A 12,105-nucleotide genomic window follows, 5' to 3' on the forward strand; every position below is an offset into this window, starting at 1 on the left:
GGAAGCCGCATCTGTGGAAGCCCAGCATTACTCTGGATTAGAGACCAATGGTGGTGACAAAGGGAAAAGGGTTTCGGTTTCTGATTGTCTTCTAAGTATCAAAACGATCTGGGGTTGTTCTTGTTTGTTCATTTTTGCTTCATTTTTTTCTGTTGTGCTTGCAGTTGAGTGAATTTTTTCAGATTTATCCTTTACTTGTGATTCTTTAAAACTACAAAGACAAATTTGAAGTTTAAAAAGCCACGAAAGGACTGGAAAAATGAAAATATCTTAAATACAAAACACATTTTCATGGAAAGAAACTTGAACATTTCTCAAAATTAAAATACAAAATGTCACGTAGAGGCATGGGCACTGGATATTTCTAGAAACTTGGAATGTGCCAACGAAAGAAACTCAGAGACCACCTGTTGGGCTGAGGGCCACCCCCAGAGGCCGGCTGGGAAAGTGTCAGGCCTCAGGTAGAATGTCCCCCTCCTGCTTTCTGGTTCTGCCAAGCTTTACCTGAGAGGTAGGGAAAAGCTTTGTCTCACCCTGCCAAAGTTGAAACACTTGATGGCAACACAATTTGCATTCAGTCTACAAGGAACGATGGGCCACTCCTCACCTCCCGTGTCTCCAAGTCAAAACCCCCACTTCCACCTCTGAGATCAGCCTTCCAGAACTCCATTCGCCTCCCAGAAGTGCTCTGCTTTTGTTTATCTTCAGTCTCCTGGTCTTGAGCTGGCTAAATCTGATTCCTCCTTCAAGGAGAGAAGCTCCCAAGAAGGCTTTCTGGACTCTCCTCACTTTCTTCCCCTGCCCTCAAGCTAAGACAAGGTGCCTCTTACATTCTCATGGCCCTGTGTGCCCCATCCCATTTTCTTGTCCATCTTCCCCATTAGACTATACACCCATGCTGTAAAGTGTACCATGATGGCCCAAACCCTACCTGCACTATGCATTCTCTAATGTGAGCCCCATGGCCACTGCAGAAACTGGCACATAGTAACACTTAGTAAGTGAGAGAGAGGAATGACATTTCCAAGAAGCAGTGTGATATCACAGACAATTCGGTATATATATATATATATATTTTTTTATGAGATAGGGTCTCACTGTCTCCCAGGCTGGAGTGCAGTGGCATGATCTTGGCTCACTGCAACCTCCACCTCCCTGACTCAAGCGATCCTCCTTGATCCTCAGTCCCCCGAGTACCTGGACTACAGACACAAGCCCCCATGTCCGGCTAATTTTTATATTTTTGGTAGAGACAAGATTTTACCATGTTGCCCAGGCTGGTCTTGAATTCCTGAGCTCAAGCAATCCGCTCACCTCGGGCCTCCTAAAACGCTGGGATTCCAGGCGTGAGCCACCGTGCCCAGCTGACAATTGAGTATTCTAACCAAACACATATTCCAACTTTAACATACGTGAGATTTCAGTATCCTCATATGTAAAATGAGGATAATATCCACTTCAAAGAGAACTCAGGGCAATCATAAGCAACTCTGTACGTGACCGTGCTCAGCCAGTGGAGGCCAGCATTGCTGTGGCCTCCATCAAGGGACACTGAGTTCTTACAACCAGACTTCCAGCAGCGGGAGAACTCAGCCGCACCTTCGTCACTCCCTCCTCATCAAGCAGCCCGGTTCACCCAGCTGCAACGACGACATTTTAGAAAAGGCAAAGCTATGAAGAGAGTAAAAAAAATCAGTGGTTGCCAGGAGTTTGAGGGTAGGGAAGCAGGATGAACAGGTGGGGCACAGGGTTTTGTTTATGGCAGGGGAACTATTCTGTACCGTGGATACATGTCATTATACATTTATCAAAACCCATAGAATGCACAGCACAAAGAATGCACCATAAGGTGAACCGTGGACATTCATTAATAATAATAATTAATAATGTATCAATATTGACTCATCAATTGTAACAAATGTCCCATGTTAATGCAAGATGTTAAGAATAGAAGAAATGAGCCAGGTGCAGTGACTCACAACTGTAATCCCAGCACTTTAGGAGGCTGAGATGGGCAGATGACTTGAGCCCAGGAGTTCAAGACCAGCCTGCACAACATGGCAAGACCTGTCTCTACAAAAATACAAAAAATACAAAAATTAGCCAGGAGAGGTGGTGTGCGCCTGTGGTTCCAGCTACTCGGAGGTTAAGGTAGGGAGGACTTCTTCAGCCCAAGAGGTTGAGGCTGCAGTAAGCTGTGATCACACCACTGCACTCCAGCCTGGCTGATAGGCAGGTATATGAGAACTCTCTGTAGTGTCATCTCAATTTTTCTGTAAACCAAAAGTGCTCAAAAAATAAAGTTGTCTGGGCATGGTGGCTCACACCTTAATTCCAGCTACTTAGAAGGCCAGTGTGGGAGGACTGGTTTAGCCCAGGATTTTGAGACCAGCCTGGGCAACATAGCAAGACCCCATCTCTATAGATAAATAAATAATTAAAGTCTACTAATTTTTAAAAAATAGGCCGGGTATGGTCGCTCATGCCTGTAATCCCAGCACTTTGGGGGGCTGAGGTGGATGGATCACTGGAACCCAGGAGTTTGAGACCACCTTGGGCAATGTGGTGAAACCCAGTCTCTACAAAAAATACAAAAATCAGTCAGATCTGGTGGCATGCGTCTGTACTCCCAGCTACTTGGGAGGCTGAGGCAGGAGGATCGCAGAGGTTGCCGTGAGTGGAGACTGTGCCACTCACTGCACTCCAGCCTGGGCTACAGAGCTCTAAAAAATAAAAAAATAAAAATGAAGCTGGGCAAGTTCAGAGCCCAGCCTTCAGCCCCGCCCAGCACCCAGGCCCATACCTTGTTGAAGAGCTTGTTATGCAGAGCCGTGGATGCCTTCCTCGTGACCTTGGTGAAAATCCCTGAGGAGCAGACCCCCACACAGAGGAGGAGCAGGGTGTTGAGCGCATACACCAGCTGGTAGAAGGACAGTTGAGGATTGTCTGCCACGTTGCCCGGGTCTGCCGTGGTTCCATTGCTCTCTCGGCTGCTATTGGTCTTCAAGAAAGAACAGGGGGTCAGACTGCAGGTGTCCAGGGGGAAATTCAGTGGCAGGAAAAGCCTTCTCCCTGGGGCCATGTGAGACTCCATGGCCGGTAGAAGGTGAAGTTGTTTGCCCAAACCTCCCTGCTCAGCGCTTGGCTACTCTCTTTTGCCCTTCATTCCCACCGCCCTGCCCTGCACTAGGCCCTCAGAGTCTGCCCTGTGGACACTGCAGCAGCCGGGCCCTTGCACATGCTCTGCTGCGATGCAGCGAGAAGCTTGGGGATGTGATTTCCCAAAACTCCTCCTGGCGTGGTTTCAGGCTAGATTTTGCCAAGGAGAGGCACCCACAGGGAAACAGAAAGGTGGAAGAGGAGAAGCCAGCACGCTCAGTGGCAACTGTGGGCAGGAGCATGGGGTGTGGGGTTTTTCCAGAGGCTGGAAGGCATCCTGGAAATCACCCACTTCAGTTCAGCTGAGATCCCTGATGGCTGCTTCCCCTCCAGTGGTTGACTGAGCCTCTAATTCCCTATATTAAATCCTCCGAAGCTCTAAATACTTAGAGTGGCTTCTGCTCTCCTGACCCAAACCTCCTGGTACATGATCCAGAAATTAACCACATGGAGCACTGTGGGGAAAGCATGGCTTCAATTAAGGGCACCAAGTTCAAGTCCCGGCCCTGTCCTGTCCTAGGGCAGGTTCTCCATCCTCTCTAGGCACAGGGTCCCCTTCGGAAAATGGAGACAGTGGAACCTGCCTCAGAATGTGGGTGGGGAGATTAGTGAAATAACTTGACACAGTGTGGCCGGTCGTGGCTCCCAGCTCACAAGACCAGAAGTATATTTTAAATAAACCATAGTGTGGAGGCCAGCCTGGAGCTAAAGGAGACAGTTACTGCAGTGGAATGGAAAGATTCTTGGGGCACTGTCTGGGGATATAAATCTCTTGTAAGATTTATATCTTACAAGTAAGACTGATCAGGTGACCACCCATTCTATAAAGTCAGGAGGCCTGTGCAGGAGAACCCCGGAGTCCTGGCTCCCCATGGTTCTCTCTGGAACACCAGCTCTGGGCTTGTCATGTGGGTCCCAAGCCATGCTCTGGCTCTTGTGGTCTCAAGGAGCAAGAAGTCACCACACCTCACTCAAGCCCATAGAAACACAGCCCACCCACCTCATGGCACTCACCCCTGAGCCCTGCTCCAACCAGTAGCTCAGCCACCAGAAGCTGAAGATTGTGAAGAAGATGACCAGCACCATGAAGAAGAAAACTATGCAAGAGACCATGTAACCTGGGAGGGAGACAGTGGTGATGTACAAGTGCCACAAACAGGTGCAAGGCAACTGCTGACTCAGCTGCTCGGCCATCCCTGTCTTTGAGTGCTTGGAAACGCTTGAGCCCTACCCACTGTGGACACCTTGGAGGAATGGGAAGAGCTGGGTTCCAAAGTCAGGGAGCCCTGGGTTCAAATCCTGGCTCCACCACTTCCAAACCATGTGACCTTGGACAAGGTACCAAATGTCAGCAACATGCCACTTCTTTACCTATTAAATAGTGATAACCTTACCAGCTTCAGAGCCATGCTGAAGATGATATGAAATAACATGTGTCAAGCACTCAGCCCAGTGCCTGGCACAGGGCAGTGTTCTAGAGAAGTTCGTTCACCTTATGCAGGTCCTGCAGGTTCAGTTTTATAAGTAACAATAACAGCTACCTGTTATGTGGTACGCACTATGTACTATAATGTGCTACATGCCAGGAATAGTACTAAAAGTATGCAGTATTTCTGAATTAGTAATTCCTATCCCCATTTTCAAGAGTGCTATTGCGTGAATGTATGTGTCTCCAAAATGTTGAAACCAAATTCCCAAGGTGATGGTATTAGAAAGTGAGGCCTCTAGGAGGTGACAACCATGAGGATGGAGCCCTCATGAATGGCATTAATGCCCTTAAGAGGCTTCAGAGAGCTGCCTCCCTGGTTTTTTGTTCCTTTCACCATGTGAGGATACAACATTTATCCCCTCCAGGGATGGAGGACGCAGCATTCAAGGCGCCATCTTGGAAGTAGATACTGGGCCCTCACCAGACACCAAACTTGCCAGCACCTTGATCTTGGACTTCCCAGCCTCCAGAACAGTGAGAAAGAAATATCTGTTCTTTATAAACTACCCAGTCTAATATATGTTGTTACAGCAGCACAAATAGGCTAATAAAATGAGAAAACTGAATCTGAGAGGGGAACTACCTTGCCCAAACTCGCAGAGTTGGTGAGTGGCAGAGCTGGGATTTGAAGCAGTTAAGGGTGGGAAAAGGCAGGGTACACTCCTTCTTGGGGCACTGCTTCCTGCTCTAGCACTCCTCTCACCTATTTATGCTCACATGTCCCATGCCTACAGTCTTTTCCCAAATTCTATCCTTCCTTCAAGGGTTGTCTCTTCTTTGACGAGATTTGAGATTCCCTGGCCACAGAGATCTCTCTCACCATCTGATGGAAGCAATGTCTTAATTCTCCAGCTAGATTTCAGCGATGGTTCTTAGATGACTTTATGCCCCCTCCCCTCTAGAGCTTGGCACAGGGCCTGGAACATAGTAGGCACTTTGTAAATACAGATCAATGTATGCTGCTAGATCCATTCATGCATTTCACAAGCATTTGCTGTTCCCTGCTCTGTCTGGGCAGGCCCTGGGTTACTCCTTGCAGGATACCCACGGTGGACAGGGCGGGGACAGTGTCCTGTGTACGCAGCCTACCTCTTCCTCCCACAGGCATGCAGACAGGAGACATCTTACACATGGAGTAAAAATAACTCTCAAATATCTCTTAAATTACTTGATAAGTACAGCACCATATATTGAGTTTTGTGTTTACAACATTGTACAGTAAATATACATGATGATATACACCATTTAATAAGGCAGTAGCTTTGAACTTCTAAATGCCTTCTACCTGCCTTAAGAAATAAAAATTAAGAAATTCTAAATCACACCAAAATAAAAGTCCCACCACTGTGACCTTATGCGATGTGGTTGCTATTTTCTATCCGATTCTATTTCATGTCTTTCAGTGCTGCTCATGATAAACTCAGCTGACTGCAAAACCCACTAAGGGAGCAGAGCTCAGAGTTTGAAAAACACTGAAATAATGAGGCAGGATGCGGTGGCTCATGCCTGTAATCCCAGCCCTCTGGGAGGCTGAGATGGGAGGATTACTTGAGGCCAGAAGTTCAAGACCAGCCTGGGTCAACATAGCAAGACCCCATCTGTATTCTTTTTTTTCAAATTTTTTAAACTAAAAAAATAGAAAAACACTGAAATAATGAGTATACATGAAAATATGACTTCCAACCTTGGCTTTGATGGTAGAGTTGCTATAACTGAGTAGAGTTTAGTTTTGCAAGTTAGGCCAATAAATACCATGGCTCCTCTGGACCTCTCTACTTCACATGGCCTCACATGTTCTAATCTGACCCCGTTTCAGGGATAGGGCTGCTCCAGGAGACAGCCCTGGGCTGGCATGGGAACCATACCTCCAGCTGCCTGGATGTAGTGGTGGTAGACCCTCCAACTCAAGGAGCCTTCTTTCATCTCCTCCTCTTGTGTGAGCTGATGCTCTGGCACTGGGTCAGAGTAGAAGAAGAGAAAAATGGTATGCCTGCCAATCACATGATCTCCTTCCTTCTGTCTCTGGCTTCGATCCTGGGCCAGCTGTTCACCTTCTAGCTTCAGTGCCCCACCTACGTCTAAGGTTTTTCATGGAAGACCTTGCTGAAAGAAATCTTTGACCTGGGCTCCAGAGCCTGGAAAGGGATCCATCCCTAACCATTCAATAAACTCTGGAGGGACCGCAGGGTCTCATGTGTATGATGGGCTGAGAGAAACGCAGGAAAGAATGAAGAAAACCACCTGGGACCAGAAAACCTGGGTTTCAGAACTGTCACCATGACACTGTGCAACATCAGGCAAATCACTTAACCCTTCTGTTCACTCGTCCAAAAACATGGAAAGCTGAGAGGGTTGCTAAGTTGCCCTGCAGCCATACACTTCTGAGATAATGCTTCACAAAACAGCCCTGACCAGCCCAGGCGGACTCTTGACCTTGAGCTTGGCCTGAAAACCAGTACCTGGAGATGCCCATAGATGTTTCTGATGATAATCATAACCATCACGACAGTGACCGTCTGCTGCTGCCGCCTGCTATTCTCCCTTCTAATAACAACACCACAATATTTCCTAGGGAAGAGTGCTCTTTTCCCGGAATTTTAATCCTGAGGGAAATTACACCAAGATGGAAATTTTTGGAGTAGGTCTTCTTCAAAAAGACTCAATTGGTGGCTGGGCACGGTGGCCATGCCTATAATCCCAGCACTTTGGGAGGCCGAGGCAGGTGGATCACTTGAGGTCAGGAGTTCGAGACCAACCTAGGCAACATGGTGAAACCCGGTCTCTACTAAAAATATAAAATTTAGCCGGTGTGGTGGTGTGTGCCTGTAGTCCCAGCTACTTGGGAGGCTGAGGTATGAGAATTGCTTGAACCTGGGAGGCAGAGGTTGAAGTGAGCCAAGATCTTGCCACTGTATTCCTGCCTGGGCAACAGAGCAACACTCTGTCTAAAAAAAAAGACTCAGTGGGAGACAGGAGCCTACAATGTAACAGGCCCTGTGTGGGGGGCTTCCCTATATCTGACCTCATCTAATCTCCACTACAACCCTGTGGAGTTAAGTACCATCATCTCCACTTTTGCCGAGAGTTCAGAGAGGTTAAGTTAGATGGACAAGGTCACACAGCTTTGTAAGCAGCAGAGCTGGGATTCAAATCCAGAACTGTCTTACTCGAAAAATGGAAGTCGCTCCCTTCTGCTACTCTGCCCCAGACAAGAGCAAGGCCATGAGCTTCCAGACATCAGGGGCTAAACCCAGTTCATTTCTGATCCCTAATGCCTTTGCTCTCAATATTTACTGTCTTCCAGTGTGTAATGAATGAATGTCTAGATGCCTGGCCAAGTCTTAAATCTGTGCTATTCAGAGCCAAAGCTACCTCCTATCCTGCCTCTGCTGTACACCCTCAGCTGTGCCCCCCACAACACTCACTTCCTGGATCCTTCAGGCCTCCTGCCCACCAGTCTACACCCCATAGCCCTCAACTACTTGGATCTGAACCCTGAGTATGTAAATGTTTAGGGTCTCAGACACTGAGGGTCATGGCCCAATCTGGGGTCTAGGAGGTAACACTGGGACATCTGGAGGACCCAGGCAGGTATGCAGACATTCTTGTCCTGTCTCCCGCACCATTACCAGCATTTCCGTTGAGAGACTCTTCCAAGGAGGTGGCCAGAGCCTGACTTTCTACCTGTGGCTTCTCTGCTATCTTTGCTGTGTCCTGCAACGTGTCCTGGGGAGAGAGCACAGGCCCTGAGTGCACGTGTATCCACAATGGAGAGTGAGGGCGGCGGGGCAGGACTCACCGAAGTGGCTTCTTTGTGCATCTTCTGGATAAGTTGGGCATATTTCCCCATTTTCTGCATTAACTCACTGTGAGTTCCATTTTCACAGATTTTTCCGTTTTCCAACAAAATGATCTGGTCACAAAATTCTAAGTACTGGACAGTCAGAGAAAGAAAGCCTTCAGTAAGCACAGGGAAAGATGTTTGATTTTACTATTCACCAGGAAAATGTAAATTTAAATCACGATGAAATATTATTTCACACCAACAGATGAGCAAACATTTAAAAGTTGGACAACTCAAGTGTTGGTGGTGATCTGAGGTAAAAGGAACTCTCCTTAACTATCAGGAGGATTGTAGTTAAGGAGAGTTCCTTGGAGAACTACTTTGGAGAACAATTTGACCTATTCAGTAACATGGAAGATTTTTGAGGTTTATGAACCAACGATTTGACTCTTAAAACTCTACCCGAAAATACTCTCAAACGTGTGTACAAAGATACATGTAGAAGGATGTACACGGAAGTATTTTTTTTTTTTTGTAAAAGTGAAAAATAAGAAACAATTGTTCATCCTGGAGAAATAAATTCTGGTATATTTAGATATTGGAATGCTGTACCAATGAGAATTAAATAAAGTTATGAAGCTGGGTGGAGTGGCTTACGCCTGTAATTCCAGCACTTTGGGAGGCCGAGGTGGGCAGATCACAAGGTCAGAAGTTCGAGACCAGTCTGGCCAACGTGGTGAAACCCTGTCTCTACTACAAATACAAAAATCAGCCAGGTATGGTGGCGTGTGCCTGTAGTCCCAGCTACTCCAGAGGCTGAGGCAGGAGAATTGCTTGAACCTGGGAAGTAGGGGCTGCAGTGAGCTGAGACTGTACTGCTGCACTCTAGCCTGGGCAACAGAGTAAGACTCTTTCTCAAAATATATACATATATATCTTTATATAATATATATTATATGTATATATATAAAGTCACAAGTATCAACGTGGAAGATCTCAAAAACCACAATGTTGAGGGGAGAAAAGGAAACTACCAAAGGGCACAGAAAGTAAAAAATAAATTCTATAAAATTCTATAAAGTTAAAAAATATGCAAAAGGAATTTCTTCCTGTCTAGAGATTCATGCATATGCTGTAAAAGTATGAAGACATGCATGGAAACAATAAACAATAAAGTCAGGAGAGCAGAGAGGAGGAACTGCAACAGAATTGGAGAGTGGAATCAATGTTTTATTGTTTAATCTGGGCAGTAGATACATGGGTTTTATTAATTATTTTCTAAACCTTGTTTAGGTTTTAAATATTTTATACCAAAAAAAATAGTAAAGCAGAAATAAGGAGTGAGAAAAAAAGAAACAGAAGAAGAAGGGGGAGAGAAAATAATAAGGCACTGTGGCCAATGCCATATGTGAAAATACTCAAGGGAAAATGACCCAGGAGAAGCAGCACCAGAAGCAGTCATTGTACTGCACTCATCGTCGGTAAGAAAACACACTGAGGTGGCTCTCAATCTAAGAATGGGAGACTTGGGGGATTCTTTTCTGAGAGGTTGGCTTCTTTTTCTTTTCTTTTCTTTTTTATTGATTGATTGATTTTTTTTGAGACAGGGTCTTGTTCTGTTGCCCAGGCTGGAGTGCAGTGGCACTATCACAGCTCACTGCAGCCTTGACCTTCAGGACTCCATCCTTCCGCCTTGGCCTCCCCAGTAGCTGGGACCACAGATGCACCACAACACCCGGCTAATTTTTTAAATTTTTGTAGAGACGGGAGGTCTCTCTACGTTGCCCAGGCTGCTCTTGAACTCCTGGCCTCAAGCAGTCCTCCTGCCTTGGCCTCCCAAAGTGCTGGGATTACAGGCATGAGCCATTGTGCGGGGCCTGTTTTCATTTTTTGTAACTTGAAAAGCAGAAGTCTACTCATAAAATTTTGAAGGTAAAGGAGACCATAAAATTTGTTCTTAATTTTTTTTACCAGCACAAAAATCTTCTACCAGTCTGTTCGCTCTGTGTGGAAAGCAGAGGAAATCCAAGTTTTTTACAGCCCTCCCCAAATATGGAGTCTAGCCTGAGATAGGGACAGGTGCTGGGAGGCTGTCACGGAATCACACTCTGAAATGGCAGAGGCTTGAGGATCTACGTTATCCATCAATCACAGTCAGAGCCCTGGAGGGGTTCTCACCTGCAGCTGGTGGGTCACCAGGACGACCGTTTTCCCCCTAAGTGTCTTCTTAATGCACTCCTCAAAAATGTGCTTCCCCACGTGGGCGTCCACAGCAGACAGGGGGTCGTCCAGCAGGTAAAGTTGACGGTCGGCGTAGATGGCGCGCGCCAGGCTGATCCTCTGTTTCTGCCCCCCAGAGAGGTTGAGGCCCCGCTCCCCGATCTGCAGACAGGCAGTAAAAGGCACCATGTCCAGAGAGCAAGCACAGCCAGGTGCGCTCAAATGGGTGGGCAGATGTAGCAGACAGAACTCCCTCAGTACAGACCAAGATATGCACACACTCCAGGATACCTGATAATTTGGCATTCCGGACTTAAAAATACATAATATATCTCACTCATATGTGGGAGCTTAAAAGCTGATCTCGTGGAGGTAGAGAGTAGAATGATGGACACCAAAGACTGGAAAGGATTTTTGGGGGTAGGAAAGGGGGGTGAGAATGAAGAGAGGTTGGCTGATGGACACAAACATCAAGTTAGATAGAAGGAACAAGTTCTAATGTTTGATAGCAGAATAGGGTGACTATAGCCAACAACAAGGTATTGTATATTTCAGCAGAGCTAGTAGACAGGAGTCGAAAAGTTCTCAGCACAATAGAAGTGATAAATACTCAAGGTGCTGGGTACCCTAAATGCCCTGACCTGATCATTACATATTCTACAGATATAACAAAATAGCACAGGTACCCAAAAAACATGTACAAATATTATGCATCAATAAAAATATTTTTCAAAACGTGGTTAGTAGGAGATGAATAAATTGCTTCTCAATTAATTAAAAATCTTGTAACTCTCCATGTATCCCCAAATCTAAATTTAAAGATACATAACTTTTAAAAACTTGTAACTCTTACTTAAATACAATTTTTCTAAGCCTATCAACTTCTAGGAGGCAAACATTAAACTATTAAAAGTTCAGATAATAAAATAAATCACTCATTCCCAAGTAAGAGCACCGTCTCACATATTATTCTGGTTTTATGTATTTGGTTTTTTGAGGCAGGGTCTCCTCTGTTGCCCAGGCTGGAGTGCAGTGGCACAAGCAATCATGGCTTACTGCGACCTCCGCCTCTCAGTCTCAAGTGATCCTCCCATCTCAGCCTCCTGAGTAGCTGGGACTACAGGTGGTGCCACCACAGTCAGCTAATGTTTTTAAACTTTTCTTTTCTTTTTTTTTTTTTTTTTTTTTTTTTGTAGAGATGAGGTCTCACTATATTGCCTAGGTTGGTCTCAAACTCCTAGGCTCAAGCAATTCCCCCACCTTAGCCTTCCAAGGTGCTGAGGTTACACTGGACCTGGCCTTATTCAGGTTTTTAATCTCCATTGACAGCACCTGTCAACTTGTGGGACCATTGGCCTGGATTAGGGGTGTCATCAAAGACTATTTGCACTGTGTGCACCCACTCAACAGACCAGAGCTGCAATGGCTGCAAGGAGCTTTACTGATGCTGGAA

General features: G+C 46.0%; 1 protein-coding gene across 5 annotated transcripts in view; it reads right to left on the reverse strand.

Annotated features, from left to right (window-relative positions):
* The window catches only part of ABCC11 (ATP binding cassette subfamily C member 11), an 82,283-nt gene that overhangs the window by 22,233 nt on the left and 47,945 nt on the right, over window positions 1-12,105 (reverse strand). For 4 of the 5 annotated variants that reach the window (XM_026456890.2, XM_031934494.1, XM_026456891.1 and 1 more), the window contains 6 exons: window positions 10,611-10,814; window positions 8,448-8,582; window positions 8,278-8,374; window positions 6,514-6,603; window positions 4,174-4,277; window positions 2,804-3,001 (listed from right to left, as the gene is read on the reverse strand). In XM_026456890.2, the coding sequence (XP_026312675.1) occupies window positions 2,804-3,001; window positions 4,174-4,277; window positions 6,514-6,603; window positions 8,278-8,374; window positions 8,448-8,582; window positions 10,611-10,814 (828 nt within the window). Of the gene's footprint in view, window positions 1-2,803; window positions 3,002-4,173; window positions 4,278-6,513; window positions 6,604-8,271; window positions 8,375-8,447; window positions 8,583-10,610; window positions 10,815-12,105 lie in introns of all 5 variants that reach the window. The other variant, XM_031934495.1, reaches the window with a different exon arrangement.

The sequence above is a fragment of the Piliocolobus tephrosceles genome, chromosome 17 (assembly GCF_002776525.5).
Source record: "Piliocolobus tephrosceles isolate RC106 chromosome 17, ASM277652v3, whole genome shotgun sequence".
NCBI classification, from domain to species: Eukaryota; Metazoa; Chordata; class Mammalia; order Primates; family Cercopithecidae; genus Piliocolobus; species Piliocolobus tephrosceles.